This window comes from Neomonachus schauinslandi, chromosome 14 (assembly GCF_002201575.2).
Source record: "Neomonachus schauinslandi chromosome 14, ASM220157v2, whole genome shotgun sequence".
Classification (NCBI taxonomy): Eukaryota; Metazoa; Chordata; class Mammalia; order Carnivora; family Phocidae; genus Neomonachus; species Neomonachus schauinslandi.
Window position 1 is genome coordinate 59,474,545 of NC_058416.1, and position 24,577 is coordinate 59,499,121.

The 24,577-nt window shown below is 39.6% G+C and overlaps 1 protein-coding gene across 1 annotated transcript in view; it reads left to right on the forward strand.

Annotated features, from left to right (window-relative positions):
• RAB31 (RAB31, member RAS oncogene family) overlaps window positions 1-24,577 on the forward strand; it is a 123,464-nt gene that overhangs the window by 75,004 nt on the left and 23,883 nt on the right. The window contains exons 4-5 of the mRNA XM_021689463.1: window positions 5,215-5,286; window positions 6,390-6,496. Coding sequence (XP_021545138.1) covers window positions 5,215-5,286; window positions 6,390-6,496 — 179 coding nt within the window. The remainder of the gene's footprint in view (window positions 1-5,214; window positions 5,287-6,389; window positions 6,497-24,577) is intronic.

Below are 24,577 nucleotides of genomic sequence, written 5' to 3' on the forward strand. Positions count from 1 at the left end.
TAGCGTCAGTCTCTAAGGAATTTGGAAGCAAGGTTTCCAGGACCTTGGAGGGCTAGCTGTTGTTAGGAAAAGGTCATTTACTACTAGTAATAACTTAGTCATGGATCCCTTCAGATGTATATCAGTGGGCCATATGCTTGGAGGATGATTGCTAACACATATCTTGTTGGCGGGGGTAGAGATAAAGGAATTTTTATATGTGAAAGGAGACTTACAGGATCTTGGAGGTCAGGCTAATGTTAAGCTAAAGTATTAACATCGAGGCAGTTGAGTCCCTAGAGGAAGGTCACTCTCCCTGTCTCAAGGACTTGTCAATGGGTTGTAAGTTGTAAGGAAATTTGATTTTTTTCTTTTGCTTTTGTTTCCCACATCACTACCTGCATTTTACCAGCATAGAGCCAGGCATGGATGTCTAGACTTCCTTTGAGTCTAGATCTCTTCATACTTTGCCTTTAATGTGGGTTCTGAGCATACTAGGTCTCAAGATGTTAATAAATATTACTTGAAAAAGGTTAAAAAAATCAATTGAGAAGTCCGAGTTAAAACCAAAACAAATTCTTTACTACAGAAATTTTCAGAGCCTTTAATGTACTAATAATACTTCACCAATCTCCAGGGGAGCATTATTATATATAGCATTTCTCGAACTTATTTGGCCAAGAAACCTTTTTTCCAAAAAGCACCTCACGAGCCCAGGGTTCTGTAGAAGACCCTTGGGAAGTATCAGACTGCTCCCCTTGTGTCTCCTGCCATCTCTTATTTTTCAGAAATGAGTTTCACTGCTGCCCAGCAGTCCATTGCTTGGCTAAGGGCAAAGTATGAAGAGATCTAGACTCAGAGGGAGTGTAGACAAATTTACGTTTCTGGTCCCTGATGGCTAGACATCGAAATAGGTTCCAGTTTTTCAGCATGACTGATAATTCTGGAGTGAATTCTGGTTACTTCGTGACCATCTGTGACCATTCCCTTCAGAAGTGCAATTGTTGAATTGGTTTATGAACATTTTCAGGACTCTTGCTATTCATTGTCCGGTTGCTTTCCAGAAAGCAAGTTGCTTTCCTAGTTGCTGGAAATGGGGACAGGGTTAGCATCCATCTGTAAAAGTCTGAGAAGCTTGAAGAAGACTGTTCCCTTCTCTTTTATTCTGTAGGCATGCAAAATTAAAAAAAACACACAGTCACACACACTAAGTACATAAACAGCCATTTCTTTTGAGGGTCAGATTGGCTTTTCACAATTCCCTGTGCTTTTTCTAAATAATTAAATGTCACTTGAGAGTTATCTGAGTACTTTAATTCAGTATTCTAGATATTTTGTGGGATAGTTAGGGAAGAAGGGATTTTGAATTGGTATCTGTCCTGCTAATTTTCAAAGAACTCTTCAAGGTGAGATTTAAAAATTATAGCAACCTCCTGTGATTATGAAACTTTGTTTCTACAAGAATTTTTTATGTGAGTTTTCATCAGTCTTAATTTGGACTCTACGGAAATTGAATTATGTCATATTGAGTATTGAAGCCAATTTTGATGCTTTTGTTTTTATATTTGTATGGGGAAGAGTATACACATTGTAGACCAGAAGTGATTAATCTTTTTGTCCTCCACAAATATTATCCTTTGGTCAATGCATTATTGGGTTTTGGAACTGAGACGAACTTTTAACTCATTAAAACCCCCAAGTCCCCGGCAATAAAGTCATTTAAGTGGCTTCACCAACAGATTTATTTCAAAATGATTCCATTTGGAGGAAGGAAAGAACAAGTAATGCATTATATACAAAGATCTATTCAATAATTCATGAAACCTGCCACCAGTGACCATTTTAGATTCAGTTCATGGCATTATAGTTGAAAATGACTCTGTCTTAAGAAGATATCCACAATTTGCTCCTTTCTGTGCTTGAGTCCACAAGTATCTTGATTTTTGAGATATAAGTTTTGTACCTATATGGTATGTTTAAGTGGACCTTTCTTATATGGAAGCTATTTTGAAAAAAATGGGCATTTTATGTAATTGGGCGAAAGGACACTTTATCTGCATTCCTTACCCTTAGCAAAGCAGGAATGTTTCAAAAATACATTGCTTTTTCCTCCCTTTGGGCAAGAATTCTGATTTTATTTTCTACATGTGGAGTGGATTGCCAAAGGATGGATTAAAAATAGATTTATTGATGCCTAACAATTACAACAAACACACAGTGTTGGGCAGTGAATTTGAAAGGCACGCATGGTAAATAGCCCGCTGTCCTCCAGTAAGTCCTGGCGAGTGGCCAAGGGCCGTCAGCTGGGAACTCCTGGGTTCATCCTGAGCTCCATCCAACCCATTCCCTTTTATGAAAACCACAGAGGCACCGGGGCAATTTCTGTTCAAGGTGGAGGCTTGCACAAGGGCTGGGAGTTGAGAAAGAGCCTGCTTCCTTCCACACTCTTGAGAGTGCCGCACTAGCCTTCTCAGGAACTGATGTGCTTCATTTCCAAATGGGATCATTTCAATTTGGCAGGTCTTTATTCAGTGATAAGTATTATGTGGGAAATAAAGATGAATGAATGATGGTTCTGTTGTTCGCTGGAAAAGCTTCAGGATCCATCCTTCCTTCCCTTCCTGCTCCTTATCCTACTCTCCAATAAAAATGGCTGCTTTTTCTTTTTTAACTTAAAAACCTATTTTATTTTAAAAAAAAACATTGTAAACATTTATGCTATGTAAAATGCTATGCAGACTCTAATGGAAGAGTCCGCTGTGCAGATTCTTATAAGAAAAATGTACAAATCACTAGAAATCCCACTGTGAACATTTTGAGAAACATTGTTATAGCTGTATACATAGACACACCCACTCACATTTTTCCCTAAATTACAGCGTGCTTCATAGGCTGCTTTGAGACTTTTTTTAATTCCTTCAACAGTATGTAAGCTTTTCCTGTAAATGAAAATCCCCACCACCATTTTAATTATTGCAGAATATTCCATTATACACAGATACCATTAATGGATTCTCTATGATGAACCATTAGGTTGTTTTAAAATATTTGCTCCCATGTATAACATAGGGATGAATAGCTTGGTGTGTGTGATGATCACTCCAATATACGTTCCTGTAAGTGGAATTGCTGTGTCAAACAATATGCACATTTTAACTTTTGATATATATTATCAATAGTGGCTTTTAAAGAAAGTCTCTTTTTTTAAAAAAAATAAAAATTATATATTTAAGGTGTGCAACATGATGGTTTGATGTACATAGATATAGTGAAATTATTACTACAGTCAAACTAGTTAACATATCTTCTCACATAGTTACCTTTTCCCTTTTGTAAATGATGAGAGCACCTGAAATCTACTCTTTTGGCAAATTTCCAGATTCAATACACTATCATTAACCATTCTATTTCTAGAACTTATTCATCCCCTGTAACTGCAACTTTGTACCCTTTCATCAGTACATCTCCCCAACTCCCTTCCCCGCTCCTGGTAACTACCCTTCTACTTTCTGCTTCTAAGTATTTGACTTTTTAAGATTCCATATTTAAGTGAGATCATGCAGTTTTTTTCTTTCTACATCTGGCTTATTTCACTTGGCATAATGTGTTTTAGATTCATCCATGTTGTTGCAAATGGCAGGATTTCCTTTTTAAATGCTGGATAATATTCCATTGTGTATATACACACACCAAATTTTCTTCATTGATTGATTCATTCATTCATTCATCAGTAGGCACTTAGGTTGTTTCCATGTCTTGTGCATTGTGAATAAGGCTGCGATGAACATGAAAGTGCAGATATCTCTTTGAGGTATTTGATTTCATTTCTTTTAGGTATATACCCAAAAGGGGAATTGCTGGATCATATAGTTAATGCGTTTTTTTGTGGACCCTTCGTACTCTTTTCTACAGTGGCTGCACCAATTTATATTCCCAACGGAGCATCGGGGTTCCCTTTTTCCCACATCCTCACCAATATTAGTTATCTTTTGCCTTTTTGATAACAGCCATCCTAACAGGTGTGATATCTCATTGTGATTCTGATTTGCATTTCTCTGAAAATTAGTGATGTTGAGCATCTTTTTATAAGAAGGGCTTTTTTTAAAGATTTTATTTATTTATTTGAGAGAGACAGAGAGCTTGAGAAAGAGAGAGAGAGAAAGAGAGAGAGAGAACACACACAAGCAGCGGGGAGGGGCAGAGGGAAAGGGAGAAGCAGACTCTCCACTGAGCAGGGATCCTGACGAGGGGCTGGAACCCAGGACCCCGGGATCATGACCTGAGCAGAAGGCAGATGCTTAACCGACTGAGCCACCCAGGTGCCCCAAGAAGGTCTTAAAATACATTCCCATGTAACATGTGAGAGTGGCCCCCTGCCAAAATCCAAACCAACAATGGATATAATAAATCTTTTTGATATTTAATAAATTAATACATGCCTCTTCGTTGCTTTTATTTTCATTTCTTTTACTGTAATTGAATATTTAAAAATATTTATTGGCAATTTATGTCTCTTCCGCAGAGATTTATCTATGTATAACCTTTGTCTATTTTTCTGTTGAGCTGTCTCTTCCTTCTCAGCTTTCAAAACCTTTCCACGATATAGTCTTCAAATATATCCAAAGATCTGTTCTTCAAAATATACAAGGAATCTCTATGTATCCTCAACATAATTATCTATCCTGTTTTGGGATAAAGGATTCTAATGACCAATGAGTCTTGCTTTGCTCACATTTTGGAATGGAGCTTTTCTGTGTCACCGTGTGCCTTTGAGGGACAGCAGGTGTGCAGGCTAAGGGCGGGATGCGGAGGTGCCCTTGCTCAGTGGCCCTCATTAAGGACTCAGCGAGGGTCTTGTGATCTGTGTCAGTCTCCTTTTGTCCTCCCCTTGGCAAGCATCTTTTTCTTACCATTGAATAATTCTAATGAGATTGCCCTGGGTCAGTCTTATTAGATAAGTAATGAGCAGTAGAGAAAAGAAAATTCATAGAAGAGGAACATTTAAAATAAAATTTATTTTTGACCTTTGCCTAAAAGTGAATTTCATGGTCTGTCAGCCACAAGCACATGTGCGGTCGAGGAGGAGAATTTATTGCCTGATAGGGTTCCTGGGAAAATTCTAGGGGGAATTCAGGGATCCTATAAGGATAATGTAGGAGGAAAATTTTGTATTTAATTTGGAGTTGCATAAAATGTGTTGACTTTGGCTTAAAACTATGCATTGTTCTTAAACAGTTTCATTCACTGGCTCCCATGTACTATCGTGGATCTGCTGCAGCTGTCATAGTATATGATATTACCAAACAGGTAAGAAAATAAAAGCCCTTTAAAGTTTCAATGCCCTTTATGTTGATTCTCTTAGAAAGACCAAAGCAGAGACTTGACTACTTGAGTCTTGCCAGTAGCCTGGAATGAGATTTCATAGCATGGTAGCCAGGGATAATCAGCACCATATATTGAGTTTATTCACCTATATGCAGTGAAGAATTTCAAATTTATCGGCCAAATTAAATAAACAACAATGATCATTTATTTTTAAAATTGACTGTTAGTAGAGGCAAGGCCATGCCTGCCAGTACCGCTCTCCAGAACGTCAGGTTTTCAGGAAGAGGAAAATTATTTTTAAGTCCTGCATGTTTTGTAATTATGGAATGCTTATTTTCTATTAGTGTTTCAATCACACTACTTAAAATGTCAGGGATAATGTTTATGTATGTGTAGTGTATTTGCATATATATAGTATACCATATTTTTAGTTATCATGTTGAGGATCTAGGCTATTCATCAAGGAACTGCAATGGTTTGCTGGCTGTTTTTTTCCACTCCTGGAGTGCTGACTCAGTGCACAGGACTGCTGGTTCAATGATCCATCACTCTTACCATCCATGAATTCCCGAACACTTCTACCTAAATGTGGTGTCTACCTTGACTGGTTTGCTGGAGGAGGGTTGTGAGTGAAGGGCAGAAAGGAAAACAGGAGAAGAGGAAAAGAGAGAGGGGGAGAGGGAGGGAGAGAGAGAGAGAAAGAGAGAAAGAGTATGTATGTATGTATTCTTTCTCTTTCTTTCCTGAAATAAGCATGAACATGTCTAGTTCTATGACTTAAGTCTTTTTCATGTTGAGTCAGGCTATCATTTTAAAGTAATGTTATTTATAGAAGAAAATTGCCAGTATGCTTTTGTTAACTTTGTCAAGTTTCAGTTTTAGAAAAGGAAACTTTTACAGGCTATTTAAGTGTAACTTAGCTAATATTAAGTTTTGTGCCAAGATGGGGGTAGGATGTTAATGTATGTGAGTTTCCTAAAAATATTTTCCTCTGTTAAATTGGGTTGGGTTTATATTTCTACTTGGTTGAAATACTGTGTTGATGGGTCTTTCCAATGATTGATTGATTTACATTTTGGGTTTAGGATTCATTCCATACCCTGAAGAAATGGGTGAAAGAACTGAAGGAGCATGGTCCAGAAAACATTGTAATGGCTATTGCTGGAAACAAGTGTGATCTCTCAGATATTAGGTAAGATGCATTAAAAAATTTTTTGGTGAAGTGAATGTCCTCCATCTCTGAAGGTCTACATGTACAAAGCTGTCATGCCTGTGTTGTTAAGTCTGTTCTCAGTATAATGATTTAATCGACGGGCATTGATTTGTGGTGGTCTAGGTAGTATGTATTCAACCAGAGTAGAATTAAGGAAAAATAATAGGAAGATGCCAATCGGATGGATCACGTAGGAGTGGGTATTAAAACCAAATCTCCCCTACGGAGCACAGTTACATCCCTGACTCTAGAGGTCTTTGGGTTAAATGCTTTTATTATTTTTGTTGTTACCTTTTTTGTTACTTATTGACATTATTACAACTATGGCCATTTTAATAACACTTTCTTATGGTAAGGAAAGTTAGAATTTATAACATTTCCCATAGCATCTGTGTTTTAGTTCTAACTTTAACTTAAGGGTGTAGTCGGGTCTATATAATCTCACTATTTTGTTCTAGGATCTGAAGGTGACGTATCATATAGAAATACTTTGGTTTCCCTCAGAGACACTGGATTGTTGACCTTTCTTTACCTGGAACAAGGTTTGCAGGGACCCAGTCCACAGGGACTAGAGATTTAATGATAGCTTTATGCAGCCTGATAAGCTAGCTATTTTTACTAAATAAAAGCAATGAAAAAGGAATAGTGAATTTGCATCATCTCCATCCCCCTGGTTAAGTCTCTGCAATTCCAGTCATTGGTCTTCATAAAGACAACGACCTCATGCCTCAGGTTTTGCTCATCCAAGTACGATTAAGCCAAAGTTTGATAAACAATGGAAATAGATCTTGCAAAAGCTCTTAACATGGCCTTTGACAAATTGCTCTGTTTCTTTGGGATTTCAAAAGCTTTGTATCACATTGCATCGGGTTGGTTTATAATAACAGCCATAAACACCACTTAATCATTTGTTTTTCTGGGGGCTGGACAAATCTTTAAACTCCCCAGACTTAGTTCAGATCTCTTCGTTCTTTACTGTAATCCTGAAACAGCTTACTTGTCTAGAATTGCAAAAGAATCACTTTAACTTTTGTCATCAGAAGGGGTGGGATGGGAGGGTAGAAACAGTCTTTGCTGAGGGCATGCACGGTCATCTGACACCACTGAATTGTAGTAAAGGTGTGACTTCAAAGGTACTAAGCCTTCTGTATTGTGGCAGAGCTGATGGGCTAGAATTTAAGCAGACAATGATATAAAGTTGACTGGAATTAGTTAAGATTCTTGGTGACATGGAACTGAATCCCACTTAAATTATTTTTGGGAAAGGGGCACCTGGGTGGCTCAGTCGTTGGGCATCTGCCTTTGGCTCGGGTCATGGTCCCAGGGACCTGGGATCGAGCCCCTCATCGGGCTCCCTGCTCAGCGGGAAGCCTGCTTCTCCCTCTCCCACTCCCCCTGCTTGTGTTCCCTCTCTCGCTGTCTCTGTCAAATAAATAAATTAAAAAAAAAAATTATTTTCGGGAAAAAGGGAACTTAATTGGAAGGTACTGATATCCACATGGTAAAAAAGCAGGATTGCCTGACTGGCATTTGATATGTTCCATTTTTAGTCTCTGGCACTCTCTCTGTTTCTAGTCTAAATTGCCATGGAAGGATTTCCCCATATCATGACAAGACATTTGTGGCCAAGAGAGGGAATTTGGGTGGTGGCACAAGATGACTTTTCCCACCATCACCATGATGTGAGTAGGAAGGTAGGTAGACTTGAAGGTGGAGAAGCTCCTAGAAAAGTGCAGCTTGGCCAGACCAAATATATCTGTGACATGTTGGCTTGGCCACAGACACCTGAAGATAGACGTACCATGTCTCAGGGTGGAATTCGCCTTCCATGCACTGGTATAGTATTTGCTGGGCCTATATGTAGTTTTCAAAATGCCCCAGCTAACACCATCCATCCATCCATCCATCCATCCATCCATCCACCCATCTCCCTTTCAACCGTAAATTCATACACAGCCCCTCCATCCCCAGTGGGAGACAGTCCAGGTGCTACATCTAGTGGCCACATCATGGGGCCACTGTCCCACTAATTCATGTTTCTGGGTAGTACCCTTTCTTCTCTAGTTTGGCCTCAGGGAGGTCTGCATGTGACTTCTCAAGATCCTGCAGTTGTGGTTTAAAGTGTGGAGTATGTATCTTTAGTTACACACAAAGTTGTATTAGATGCTACTTGTTATTGAATCGTGCAGCAAAGAAATGACTCCCTTTGCAATTCTCTTTTCAACCTCAGTGAAGAAGACCAGTTCAATTAAGTCAAAGAGAAAGATCAGTTGGATGTTAGTAAATTTTTAATTTTTAAATATTTATTAATAGATAATTTAAAATTTTAATTTATTTAGAAATATATTTCACTAAACTAATTTAGAAACCATAAAATCCACCTGTTTTAAGTGTACAGGTCAATAAATTTTTGTACAATTATAAGGTTGTACAGTCATCATCACATCTAATTTTAGAACATATCCATCACTGTACGAAGACCATGCCAATTTACAGTCACTCCCAATGTCCAACTGCTTCCAGCCCCTGGCAACCACTAATGTACCTTCTTGTCTTTATAAATTTGCTTTTTCTGGACGTTTTGTATAAATCAAATCATGCACTTATGTGCTCTTTTGTGACTGGCTTCTTTCACTGAGCATAATGTTTTTGAAATTCCTCTGTGTTGTAGCGTGCACTAGTACTTCATTCATTTTTAGGGCAGAATAATATTTCATTGTATAGATATACCACATTTTATTTTCTCATTCACTAGTTGAATGAAACTTGAAATTTGAGTTGTTTCCACTTCTTGGCCACTTTAAAAACTGCTGCTATAAACAATAATGGACAAATTTTGTGTGGACATATGTTTTCGTTTCTCTTGGGTATATTATGAGGAGTGAAATCTCTGGGTCATGTGGAAACTTTGTGTTTAACAATTTGAAGAACTGCCCAACTGTTTTCAACAGTGGCTGCACCATTTTATGTCCTTACCGGCAATGTATGAAGTTCCAATTTCTCTACATTCTCAACCAACACTGTTATTATCTGTCTTTTGCATTATTGCCATCCTAGTGGGCGTGAGGGTGTGTCAGTGTGATTTTGGTTTGTATTTTTCTAATGACTAATGATGTTAAACATCTTCTCATATGCTTATTGACCATTTGTATATCTTGTGGAGATATGTCTCTTCAAATCCTCTGCCCAATTTTTAATTGAGTTATTTGTCTTTTTATTATTGAGTTGTAAGAGTTCTTTATGTATTCTAAATACAAGTCCCTTATCAGATATATGATTTGCAAATATTTTCTTCCTTTTCATGAGTTCTCTTTATAATCTTTATTGTGTCTCTTGAAGTGCAAAAGTGTAATGTCCAATTTGTGATTTTTCCCTTTTTATCTGTTATGCTCAAGTGATTGGCTAATTAAAATCACAGAGATTTACTCATATGCTTTCTAAGAGTTTCATAATTTTAGAGCTTACATTTATATCTGTCACCCATTTAGAGTTAATTATTGTGTGTGTTATGAGGTATGGGTCCAAATTAATCTTTGTGTGGATATCTAATTCCCAGCACTATTTGTTGAAAAGACAACCTTTTTCCCATTGAATTTGTTTTGGCACTTTTGACAAAAATTAGTTGACCATAAATGTAAGTCTTATTTTGGGATCTTAATTCTATTCAGTTGATCTATACATCCTTATGCTAATGCAAAATGATTTTGATTGCTGTAGTTTTGTAAGTTTGAAATTGGGAATTATAAGGCCTCCAATTTAGTTTTCCTTTTCAAGATTGTTTGACTGTTTGACTATTCTGAGCCTTTTGCATTTCCATGTGAACTTTAAGATCCTCTTCTCAATTTCTGCCCCCAAAAAAGCAACTGGGATTTTAATAGAGAATGTGTTGAATCTTTAGAACAATGTGGGGATTATTGGCATCTTAACAATATTGTTTTCTGATCCATGAATATGAGATGCCTTTCCATTTTATTTAGGTCTTCTTTAGTTTCTTTTGCCCATGTCTTATAGTTGTCAGTGTACAAGTTTTGCATTTCTTTTCCTATACTTGTTCCTAAGTGTTTGATTTTTCTCGATGCTATTGTGAATGGGATTGTTTTGTTAATTTCGTTTATGGTATGTTCTTTTTTAGTGTATACAAGATTATGTTGTCTGTGAAAACAGTTTTACTTCTTCCTTTCCAATCTGGGTGCCTTTTATTTCTTTTTCTTGTCTAATTACCTTGTCTAGAACCTCCAGTACAATTTGAATAGAAATGGTGAGAGTGGACATTATTGTCTTCTTCCTGATCTTAGGGGCAAAGCATTTAGTCATTCTTATTATGATGTTGGCAGTTCGTGTTATGCAGATGCTCTTTATCAGCGTGGGGAAGTTGCCTTTCATTCCTAGTTTGTTGGTTTTTTTTTTTTTTTTAATCATGAATGAATGTTGAATTTTGTCAAAAGCTTTTCCTGCATCTTCTGAGATGATCATGTGGTTTTTGTCCTTTATTCTGTTAATATAGTGTATTACATTAATTGATTTTCTAATGTTAAACCACCTGCACTCCTGGGACAAATCCCACTTGGCCATGATGCATAATCCTTTTAATATGCTTCTGGGTTCTGTTTGCTCATATTTTGTTGAGGATTTGTATCTCCGTATTCATGAAGATATTGGTCTGTAGTTTTTATTTTTTTGTGATGTCTTTGTTTGATGTTGGTATATCAAGGCAGTAGATTCTGTAGAATGAATTGAAAAGTGTTCCCTTCTTTTCTATTGCCCAGAAGAGTTTGTGAAAGATTGGTGTTAACTCTTCTTTAAGTGTTTGATGAAATCACTGGTGAAGCCATCTGGACCCAGGCTTTTCTTTGTGGATTTTATATATTAATCCAATTTCTTTACTTGCTATGGGTATATTCAACTTTTCTATTATTTCTTGAGTTAGAATAATTTATGCATTTTTAGGAACTTATTCATTTCTTTTCTTTTTTTTTTTTTAATGTTTTATTTATTTATTCATGAGAGTCAGAGAGAGAGAGAGAGAGGCAGAGGCAGAGGGAGAAGCAGGCTCCCCACCTAGCAGGGAGCCCGATGCGGGACTCGATCCAGGACCCTGGGATCATGACCTGAGCCGAAGGCAGACGCTTAACCATCTGAGCCACCCAGGCGCCCGGAACTTACTCATTTCATCTAAGTTATCTCATTTGTTTGTGTAGTGCATAGTGTTCTCTTACAATCCTTTGCATTTCTGTAAGGTCAGTAGGGATGTCTACTCTTCCATTCCTGATTTTAGAAATTTTAGCCTTCTCTTTTATTTCTTGTTCAGTATAGCTGAAGGTTTGCCAGTTTTGTTGATCTTCGCAAAGAACCAACATTTAGTTTCACTGATTCCTTTCCACTCTTTTTCTATTTCATTTATTTTCTCTCTGTGCATTATTTCCTTCCTTCTGTTTGCTTTGGGTTTACTTTGCTCCTTTTTTCCTAGTTTTTCTTTTCTTTTTTTTTTTTTTTAAAGATTTTATTTATTTATTTGAGACAGAGAGAATGAGAGAGAGCACATGAGAGGGGGGAGGGGCAGAGGGAGAAGCAGGCTCCCCGCTGAGCAGGGAGCCCGATGCGGGACTCGATCCCGGGACTCCAGGATCATGACCTGAGCCGAAGGCAGTCGCTTAACCAACTGAGCCACCCAGGCGCCCTTTTCCTAGTTTTTCAAAGGGGAAGATTAGCATATTTATTTGAGATCTTCCTTTCTAATTTAGGCATCTACAGCCATAAACTGACCTCTAAGTACTGCCTTAGCTGCATCCCATAAGTTTTGGTTTGTTCTGTTTTTGTTTTTCATTCTAATAAGTTTTTTCTAATTTATTTTCAGACCCATTTTGTTTATTTGGTAGTGTATTGTTTAATTTCCACTTATTTGTGAATTTCCCAAATTTCTGTTGATGGTTTCTAATTTAATTCCATTGTAATTTGAAAATATACTTTGTATGGTTTTAATTATTTTAAATGTATTGAGGTTTATTGTATGGCTTGGTGTATGTTCTATCCTGTAGAATGTTCCTATGACTTGAGGCTAATAAATTTTCAACACCTATTTTTATACTTGCTCTTCTCCCTTTAATAGAGAGAGAGAGAGAGCTCACAAGCATGCAGGCCTAAGGTTGAGGGCCTCTGCGGACAACTGTTTCTAGGGGAATTTAATTATATTTTGTCTTAATTGTATTCGTTTTTTAGAATTACATTTTTATGCCAGTTGATACTAGCGTTCCATTTGTGATAGTGATATAAAATATTTTTCAATTTGTTAAAAAAGTTGATTTATACACATGACATGATTATCTACATGGAAACTCCAAAGGGATATACCAAAAAATTCCTAAAACTGATAAGTGGGTTCAACAAAGTTTCTGGATGTACAATATACATAGAAATATCAATTGTATTTCTGTATCTAAAAATGAATATGCAGAAACTAAAATTGAAAACACAATACTCTTTACAGTTGCTCCAAAGAAAATGAAATACTTAGGTATCTACTTAATAAAACATGTATGGGATCTGTATGCTGAATATTATAAAATGCTGATGAAAGAAACCAAACAAGACTTGAATCAGTGGAGAGATATATCGTGCTCACGAGCTGGAAGTCTCAACATAGTACGATGTCAGTTCTCTGTAAATTGATCTATAGGTTCAGTGCAGTCTCTATCAAGATTTTAACAAGGCTTTTGGGGCACCTGGGTGGTTCAGTCGGTTGGGTGTCTGCCTTCAGCTCAGGTCATGATCCCAGGGTCCTAGGATCGAGCCCCACATCAGGCTCCCTGCTCGGTGGGAGCCTGCTTCTCCCTCTCCTCCCCACTCATGCTCTCTTCTTGCTATCTCTGTCTGTCTCTCTTTCAAATAAATAAGTAAAATCTTTAAAAAAAAAGATTTTAACAAGGTTTGTTTATTTGTTTGTTTTTTTGTAAACATAAACAAGCTTATCCTAAAATTTATATGGAAAATCACAGGCACTAGAAAAGCTAAAACAATATTGACATCCTCTCTTAAGGCTTACTACATAGCTACAGTAATCAAGACAGTATGGTATGAGCAGTGGAATACACACAGGGATTAATGAAACAGAATAGAGAGCCCAGGAATAAATCCACACAAATATGCTCAATTGATTTTTGACAAACTTGAAAAAGTAATTCAGTGGAGGAAGATAGCCTTTTCAATGAATGGTACTGGAGTAATTGGACATCCATAGAAGGGAGAAGACTGCAACCTAAACCTCACACTTTATGTAACAATTACTCTAGAATGAATCATAGAGTTTAATGTCAAAGGTGAAACTGTAAAACTTTTAGAAAATCTCCTAAGAGAAAATCTTGAGGATCTGCAGCTAGGTGAAGAATTGTGAGACTTGACATCAAAAGCTCACTCCATATAAGGAAAAATTGATAAATTGGATCTCATCAAAATTGAAAACACTTGCTCTGTGAAAGCCCATGTGAAGAGCTTGAAAAACAAGCTGCAGGCTAGGAGAAATTATTTGCAAACCATATATCTGACAAAGGATTAGCATGTAGGCTATAGAAAGAACTCTCACAACTTACTAGTTAAAAAAATCTAATTTGAAGATGGGGCAAAGTACATTTCACCCTAGAGAGAGATGGTAAGCATAGGCATGAAAAGGTGTTCAGCATCATTAGCAGACCTGTTAGAATGGCTGAAATAAAAGAGTGATAACACCTAATGCTGACAAGGATGTGGACAGATTGGAGCACTCATATGTTGCCGGTATGCATGTAAAATGGTACAGTCATTCTGGAAAACAGTTTGGCAGTTTCTTTTAAAGCTAAATATGCAATTACCATATGCCCAGCAATCATACTTTGGGCACTTATTCCAGAGAAATGAAAATTTACATTCACACAAAACCTGCACATGAATATTCACGGCAGCTTTGTTTTTTAAATAATAGCCCCAAACTGCAATCAGCCCAAATAGCCTCTGAAAGGTGAATAGCTCAGCACACCATGGTGCATCCACGCCACGAAATAGTATGCAGCAGTGAAAAGGAACAAACTGCTACAGGCAACTTGGATGAACCTCTAAGGAAATATGTGGAGTGAATAAAGCTGATCTCAGAGGGTTCGTCATGTATTATTTCATTTACATGAGATTTTGAGATGAAAATATTTTAGAAACAGAAGACATATTAATGGCTGCTGGGGTCTGGTTAGGAGTGACATGGTGGGCAGGTGAAGGGGAGGAAAGTGGGTGTGGCTGTACAAGGGTGACAGCAGGGATCCTTGTGATGTTGGAACTGCTTGGTGTCTTCTCTGTGGTGGTGGACACATGAACCTGCACAGGGGTTAACATTTTATAGAGCCTAAAACACACACACACACACACACAGATGAGTACCAGTAAAACGGGAAACCTGAATAAGACAGAGTATATCAACGTCAGCATCCTATTTGTGATGTTATACTATAGTTTTGCAAAATGTTACAGTTTGGGGAATCTGGACAAAGTGTACAAGGACTCTCTCTCTTATAACTGCAGGTGGGTCTACAATGATCTCAATAAAATATTGAATGAACAAAAGGTTGATTTAGATAAAAATAATAAGTAAATATTAGAACAGTGGTATATGTGTGGATATTTATATGTATGTATTACACACACAAACACACACACTCCTATATATGCATATTATATATATTATATATGACTGATGAAAATTTTATAAACACACTGGGCCAAATGATGAATTTAACCATCCCCAACAAACCCAATGTGCAAAAGAAAAATGGGACAACTATATTAAAACTCCCATTTAGGAAAGCAGGGAAGGGGAAGCCTGGCGTATTAGTCCTTGTATAAACTGCCCCCTGCTAGACAGGAATAGGCTGGTAAATGATAGGGCCTAGTGAGCATCTGCTGTTGACACCTTTCCATGGCAGTGGAATCAAGTTCTTGGTCAGCCGATCTGGCTGCTCCAGATTGTGCCTGCTGGTATGATTTTTCTGGGGAGTCAGCCAAATCTCTATATTCCAGACCTTATTTAGAGCTTGACCTTCTTTTACTCTAATCCTAAAACATTTTGCCCTTTTGTAGTTGCCAGAAAGCTATATTTTATTTTTCACTGGGGGTTGGAGAGTGTGTAGATTTGACATGCACATGTAAGCGTGTCCATAGGTGGAGGCAGTGTCCTCTAATGGACTTTGGTCGTGGAAGCTTGTAGGTCCGTAAAAGGAGGTATGCCGGGCGTGTTTTGAGAGTGTACTGGAATTTGAATGGAATTAACTCTGCGAACTTGACTCAGCCCACTTGAGGCATGTGTGTACAGAAGTGCTTCACAGAGGAGATGACCAACCATCCAGTCACTGTGTTTTATATTCTTCCATGTTCTAGAAGGTGGTGCAAAGGTCTGACCACACTACCCAGAGACAAAGGCATTCAAAGGCACCTGGTCAGGTGAATTCAGGACTTCTGGCTTGTTTTATTAGGCATCTGATCTTTGTGAGATTTCCCTGAATATCTTGAATTCTAGACAAAATGTCCTCATGCCCAATTTACTGTAAAATCTGAGGCCTGGAGGCAAACTGGAATTGGCCATACTGTGTGTAGGACAGTCCGGGGAGATAGAGCGCACAGTAGGTACTCGTGGTTGACATGTTTCTTCCTGGCAGTGAAGATGTGCCTTGGAGAAAATTCTGATCACAGCTTCCCAGGCCGGAGAGTGTGCAGTTCCTGATGGGGCCTGAGAAACGAGGCTCCATCTCCCTACCCCCTGATCCCTATCATCTGCTGATGCCGAGGTAGGGATTGCAAAGTTGGGGACATTCTAGGGACATACAGAATTGAAAGAAAATAAGAGAGCCTCAGCTGAATTGACCGTGCAGGACCTGAGAGGCCCGCGGACAATAAGGGTGAGGGGCAGCTCAGAGCTGACAGAGGAAGCTGTGCAATTTGCCTCGCTCGGATGGCAGGAGATGGTGGTATGAGTGCCAAGGGGTGGGGGGCCACTGGGTTTTTAAACAAGTAATGTGTGGCATGGGGCTCATTCCAGGTGGCTCTAAGGAGGGCAGGTTTGGCCTGTGGTCTAGAGAGAAAAGAAACCTTATCAGGAAGTCTAGGGAGCCCACAAGAGACTGCATGGCCCTGTCCTGGGCCTGGCAGAGAATTGGAGCAGACGAGTCTTGAAAAGAAAAAGAGAAATAGGTCACCTTGCTTCAGTAGTTTTAAGAGTTCCATGAACATAAGAATCATGGAGATTCCAGAAACCTAGCTCCTGAGATTCTGATCCAACAGGCAGCAGCAGGCTGGGGATAGATGCATTTTGTAAAGTGGTCCTTTTACAAGCTGTCTGAGGGCCATCCTTGGAAAAGCATTGCCTTAGGTGATAGGAGCTGATGATGGGGAAGAATGAGGTGGTGCAGAAAACCTAGTTGGGCATATACCCAGGCCTGTGCAGGCCACACCTTCCGGGGCCTCCCTCCCCCCCCCTCCTGACCTTTGGGAGAATAGAAACAGTGGTTCTTCAGGTTTCAGGATCCAGCACCGCTGACCCATCATCCTGTCATCCTTTTAGAAGCCGTTCCCGTATTCTGGACCCCTCTCTTTTGCATCTCACACTGAGAGTCACCAGACGAAAAGATGTGATTGAGTTTGTCTCCATCTGATTAATATCAGGCTCCTGCTTAGGCCAGCACCTTGTACCCAGCCACCTCCTGGAACGGTGGGACTTCTTCATATCCAGGCTGTGCTGGCTGCCTTTAGCTTGGGCAAGGGATTAGGGTCACCTGGCTGTGGCACCTTGACAAGAAGGGCTGCAAGTATCTCAGGAAGAACCATCTGCTTTAGTTGGCAATGGGGGCAAGATCCTTCAGATGTCAGAGGAAGGAGAGGAGATCCTATCCTATCCCAGCCAGAAATCCCCCTTCACATTTCCCCATCAGCCTAACAACCAAGCCTTGACCTGTAGCCATCATAGTAAGTACTTTCTTGGTAGAAATTACTTCCACCCTACTCCTACCTCGTAGTAGATTCCAGGCCTGTTTCTTTTGCTTGATCTTCTTTTCCTGATTTTTTTTTTAAGATTTTATTTATTTATTTAACAGAGAGAGACACAGCGAGAGAGGGAACACAGGCAGGGGGAGTGGGAGAGGGAGAAGCAGGCTTCTCGCTGAGCAGGGAGCCTGACGTGGGGCTCCATCCCAGGACCCTGGGATCATGACCTGAGCCGAAGGCAAATGCTTAACTTACTGAGCCACCCAGGTCCCCCTTCTTTTCCTCATTTTGAACTCTTGACCTTGTCTACAAATCCCCTTGGACCTCCCCAAATTTGGAACTCTTCCTGCCTTTCTTCGTCATTTGGACATTGGATTTCTTCTAATGGATTCTAATTTGACCTGCTCTTCAAGGTTAGGGGTCTCCCGCTGGCTTTTTCTTGGAATCCCACACCTCACTGTTGTGTTAGGGCTGTGAATAAATCAGAAAGGGTGAGGGAGGGATTGTGGAGGAGAAGGCCCCTCAAGCTTAATATATTTTCTCTTGCAAATGGTAGCAGTAGGAAGTTACCCAACCCAAGTGATGATGTAGGCAAGGGCTTGGAAATTGGGAGGTACCTTCTACTCAGGGGGATGGCGGGCTCTTATAAGAACTGGGAATGGCTCTTCTATCACTAGCCCCCTCTGCCCAAGTCTCCTCCCATACCCTGTAGATACAACCCAGGAGATAATCAGGGACCGAGTGTCCTTGTGCCCCTCTTGGAATCATGGTCTCCAGGCTCTGGTATCTCTAAGAGCAACACTGAGAGAGATTGATGGGGCTGCTCCCAGTGAGTCAAGAGTCTTCCTGAAGTGAAGAGGTTGTAGTCCAAGAAAAGAACATCTAGGGGTAGAAGTGAAACTTGGGTGTGGTAGGAGGAAGGAAATTGGTCCTATCAGTGTTTGATCATTTGATTATTAACAAGTAATTTTTGGTGGTTCTTTTTGTGTGCAGCAACACTCTATGGGAAGTACAAGAAAAGAGAAGAAAGTATTTTCCATAGAGCTATTTAGTCTATTTAGCAAATATCTAACGGGTAATACAAGACTATATTTAATAAAGCTCCAAATGTTATGGTACAGAAGGGACAAAAGAATTCAGGCAAAGGAAAGTCTGTAGTCACCTGGAGTGATTTGGAAAGGCTTGCAGATGAAGTGTGTCATCAGCTGCACTGTCACAGATCAGTCAAGCAGGAGGAAGTTCCAGGAAGGGAAGGTAATGGACAGAGATGAGGAGGTGGGAGGGAGTTTGGCCTGTGTTATGGAGGAGAGATCATGAGGAATCTACCTGATCATTTGCCTGGGGAATGGTGGAAGACACGTGGATGCTGAGGGGATAGTTTATGCCTGGCGTAAAGGGATGCAGAGTGAGTGGTTTGAGCCTGACGTGCTGGGGCTTCTGCCTCCTACGTGCCCGTCGCTTGTACCCGTGGCACCATTGCCCGTCCGTCGTGGGCCTCTCGTCTCCTTCTTCACAATGCTTCCTGTGGTTACCACCAGTTAAGGAGATGAAACGTATTTGCCAACCTCAAGGAAGGCTGTGGGAGCCACTCTAGATTCTCGAGCAAGCAACCGATAGAGTCTCTTGCGGCAGAGCTGGAGGAGGAGCTAGACTTGGCAGCCAGCGGGCACCCCCTCCAGCTCTCCCACAAGCACACCGACCGCTTCCGGAATCACCAGGCACCGGTTGTTTCAATTTTTAGATAAGCCTGAGGCCTTTAGCAGATAAGAATATATCTGGAAATAAATATTTTTGGCTAAGAATTCATACATCGTTTTTATTTCTTGTATGTGCCTCCAAAACTCCCTCCAGTCTTGATGGTGGGCCAAAAATGAGTATAGGCGTTTGTTTAAAATTATAGAAACCAAGTAACAGAACTTGAGATGCTGGAGCATGAAAATCTAACTTATTCCAAATACTAGAGCACAAAAGCCAATGAACATCAAAAGCCACCATGGAAGGCCTGGAAATATCATGGCCAGTATTAAAATGCACACAGTGTTTTCTTTACATGAGGTGAGGAGAGTCTGTGCTGTTAAATGTGCATTTTGTGCTCTGAGATGCACTTTTCCTTGTTTATACCTCCGTCTGATGCCATGCAGGTGGCTGAGCCTACATCTGATGCTGGTATGGACATAGGAGGGAAGGAACTGAAGGCTGAGTTCTGGGAGAGAGCTCAGCGAGAACATCTGGAATTTTTCCCTTATAAAAGTATTCTTAATGAAGAATATATAAAACATTGATCTATATTTTAAAGAATCATGGGAATTTTAAAGAATAAAATGAACAGCCATGTAACTATGAGTAAGCCTTCCTCCCCAACCATATCCCCTCTGCTCCCCCCAGAACTAACCCTGACTTCTAGAATAATCGTTTCTTTATTTCTTAGGCATTACTACTCATGTTTGCATTTTTAAATAATAGATTTAGGTTTGCCAGTTTTTGAACTTTATTTTGGATGGAATATCACTGTATGTATTATATGACGACTTGTCTCTTGCACTTAACATGCCTGGGAGATTCATCCCAGTGAGTGTTAGCTGGATTTTGTATGTTTTCATTACTGTATACTATTCTAGTTTACGAGAGTGACCCAGTTTATCCATCCTACAGTTTGAGGGATATTTGAGTTATTTCTGGTGTGGTGTTACTGTGACTATAGCTTCTTGGATATCCTCATACATCTCAAAGTGCTGTGTGTAAGCATTTCTCTAGATTCCCAGGGGGTAAGAGTTTAATTGCTGAGTTGCAGGGTGTGCACACACTCAGTTCTCCTAGGTAATGCCAGTGCTTTCCCCGGTGGAGACCAGTGGTGTGTGGGACCTCCTGTTGTTCTACATCCTTGCCAGTCTTAGTACCATAAGATATGAGGGTGTGGAGTGACATCTGAGAGTGATTTCTGTTCGTATTTCCCCAGTTACCAAGAAAGTTGGCATCTTCCTACATGGATAGTGACCCCTTAAGTTTCCTCTTATGTGAAGAGCCTGTTCAAGTCTTTGCCACTTTTCTGTAGGGTTGTTTACCCTAATCTTGTTTATTCAAAGGATTTTAATATACATATATATTTTATATATATTTATATATATATATTGGATGCTATTCCCTAAACATATGTATGTGTTGAAATATTTTCTTCAAATTTATGTTTTAGCTTCCTGCTCTTTATTTTGCCTTTGCATTATCGGAAGTTCTTAATTCCTATGTAATAGAACTTATTGATGTTTTTCCTTTGTGCTTTGGGTGTTTATTTATTTATTTATTTTTGGCTGGGGAAAGAGTCTTATTTAAGAAATCTTTCCACACCCCTGAGATCATGAAGATATTCTTATATTGATTGTCTTTTTAAAACCTTAGAGTTTTATGTCCCCGTCTTTAAATCACTTGGAATTGATTTTTATATCTGCTGCCTAAGTTTTCCCAGATAGCTGTCCAGTTGGTTAGCTGTGTTGGTTGTAAAGGCCATACTTTTCCTACTGATGTGCATACCATCTCATTCATATGTCACGTGTCATGTATGAATGGGGCTCTTTATTCTGTTCCATTGGCCTATTTATCCATCTCTGTGGCAATACTAACTGACTGAATTCTTATAGCTCTATCAGAAGTTTTGATAAATGGTCTGTAATCACTTTAACCAATATTAATAGTTGGCCCCAGAGAAGGTATCATGAGAGTGTATGGTTTGGAAGTGGATATGTTGTAGTCTGGTGGCAATTAAGGGAGTGTTAGAGCCTAAATCTACATGTGGTAATGTGTGTGTTGGGTGTGTGTGTGCTTATTTTTATGGCTAATTAAAAAAAATATTTAAGTAAACTTTTTGTTTTAGAATAGTTTTGCATTTATAGAAAAGTTGAAAAGATAGTACAGAGAGTTCCCGTATATCCCACACCCAGTTACCCCTATTATTTTTTTTAAAGATTTATTTATTTTAGAGGTGGGGAGGGGCAGAGGGAGAGGGAGAGTGCCAAGCAGACTCTTTGCTGAGCATGGAGCCTGACAGGGGGCTCAATCCCATGACCCCGAGATACAGCCTGAGCTGAAACTAGGAGTCAGACGACCAAACGACTGTGCCATCCAGGCACCCCAAGTTCCCTCCTATTATTAGCATCTTATAGTACAGTATGACATTTGTCACAACTAAGGAGCTGATAATGATACTCATTATTTTTTTTTTAAAGATTTTATTTATTTATTCATAAGAGACAGAGAGAGAGAGAGAGGCAGAGGGAGAAGCAGGCTCCCCGCTGAGCAGGGAGCCCGATGCGGGACTCGATCCCAGGATGCTGGGATCATGACCTGAGCTGAAGGCAGACGCTTAACCATCTGAGCCACCCAGGCACCCCATGATATTCATTATTAACTAAAGTTCATATTTTACTCAGATTTCATTAGTTTTTCCCTGGGTTTTTTTTTTTGGTTCTAAGATCCCATCCAGAATATCATAATACATTTAGTTGTTGTGTCTCTCTGGGCTCCTCTGGGCTGTGACAGTTTCTCAGACTTTCTATATTTCTGAAGGCCTTGATAGTTTTGCAGAGTCCTGGTCAGGTATTTTGGAGAATATCTCTCAATTAGGGTTTGTCTGATGTTTTTCTCATGATTAGACTGGGGTTATGGGCTTGGGAGGGGAAGACCACAGTGGTAAAATGCTATTTTCATTAGTTACCACTTACCTCTGGTGATGTTGACCTTGGTTACCCAGCTGAGGTAGTGTTTGTCAGGTTTGTGCACTGTAAAGTTACCTCCCCCCTACTATCTCTACTGCACTCTTGGAAGAAAGTCTAAGCTCACACTCAAGGCGTAGGGATTATGCTCCCCTTCCTTGAGAAAAGAATATCTAGGGATGCCTGGGTGGCTCAGTGGGTTAAGTGTCTACCTTTGGCCCAGGTCATGATCCCAGGGTCCTGGGATCGAGCACTGCATCGGGCTCCCTGCTCAGTGGGGGGCCTGCTTCTCCCTCTGCTGCTCACCCTGCTTGTGTTCTCTCTCTCTCTCTCTGACAAATAAGTAAATAAAATCTTTTAAAAAACAGAGAAAGGAATATCTACATACATTATTTGGAATTCTTCTGCAGGTGAAATTTGTCACTTCTACCCACTTAACTAATTTATTCAGTCATTTATTTACATCAATATGGACTCATAGATATTTATCTTATGCTTTAGGTTATAATGTAGTACTTTGTTATTTAATCTGTTGCTCAAATGGTTCCAGCTTTGGCCACTGGGAACTCTTTCTTTTGGCTCCTGTGTCCTTTTAACATATGCTTACCATTTTGGTTTTTGAGCACTTCCTTACTTTCTGGCATAACAAGATGCTACAGGCTCATCACGCATATTTTAGCTTCAGCCCTAGAATCAGCCGTTTCTCCAAGGAACTCTGGTTCTTTTTATTGAAGAATGGTATTTAAAAACCAAAATATGGGCTGGTTTGGCTCGTTGCCACTGGGGTGTCATTGGTTTTAGGACCTTTGAGTGAGTGGAGCTAGGAAATGTGTGTATGTATACTCACTTGAGTGTACATGCATATCTGTCAGTTGATCCTTGAACAACATGGGGGTCAGGGGCACTGACCCCCCCCCATTCAATCAAAAATCTGGGTATAACTTTGACTTTCCAAAAATGTAACTACTAATAGCCCACTGTTAACTGGAAGCCTTGTCGATAATAGAAACAGGTGATTAGCACATATTTTATATGTTATATATATTATATACTGTAGTCTTATAATAAAGCAAGCTACAGAAGAGAAAATGTTACTAAGGAAATCATAAGAGAAAATACATTTATAAATACTATACGGTATTTATCCAAAAATCCACATATACGTGGACCCGTGCACCTCAAACCATGTTGTTCAAAAGTCAACTGTAATTATTTCTATATCTATCCATCTGCATCTATAGTAAGATAAACATAAGTTCATATTGATGCCTCTGGACTCTAATTTAGAAGCACACAGTTCATTCTAAACTTCTTTAGGGGGCATGGGAAGGATGTTTTCTAAAGTCATCAACAGATGTCTTATAAAGCAGAGTGGTAAGCTTTTTGTTTTATTTTATTATGTTATGTTAATCACCATACATTACATCATTAGTTTTTTTTTTTTTTAAAGATTTTATTTATTTATTTGAGAGAGAGAATGAGATAGAGAGAGCATGAGAGGGGGGAGGGTCAGAGGGAGAAGCAGACTCCCTGCTGAGCAGGGAGCCCGATGCGGGACTCGATCCCGGGACTCCAGGATCATGACCTGAGCCGAAGGCAGTTGCTTAACCAACTGAGCCACCCAGGCGCCCCTACATCATTAGTTTTTGATGTAGTGTCCCATGATTCATTGTTTGCGTATAACACCCAGTGCTCCATTCAGTATGTGCCCTCTTTAATACCCATCACCAGGCTAACCCATTCCCCCACCCCTACCCCTCTAGAACCCTCAGTTTGTTTCTCAGAGTCCATAGTCTCTCATGGTTTGTCTCCCCCTCTGATTTCCCCGCCTTCATTTTTCCCTTCCTGCTATCTTCTTCTTCTTCTTCTTTTTTTTTTAAACATATGATGTATTATTTGTTTTAGAGGTACAGGTCTGTGATTCAACAGTCTTACACAATTCACAGTGCTCACCATAGCACGTACCCTCCCCAATGTCTATCACCCAGCCACTCCATCCCTCCCACCCCCCACCACTCCAGCAACCCTCAGTTTGTTTCCTGAGATTAAGAATTCCTCATATCAGTGAGGTCATATGATACATGTCTTTCTCTGTTTGACTTATTTCACTCAACATAATACCCTCCAGTTCCATCCACATCGTTGCAAATGGCAAGATTTCATTCCTTTTGATGACTGCATAATATTCCATTGTATATATATACCACATCTTCTTTATCCATTCATCTGTCGATGGACATCTTGGCTCTTTCCACAGTTTGGCTATTGTGGACATTGCTGCTATAAACATCGGGGTGCACATACCCCTTCAGGTCCCTACATTTGTATCTTTGGGGTAAATACCCAGTAGTGCAATTGCTGGGTCATA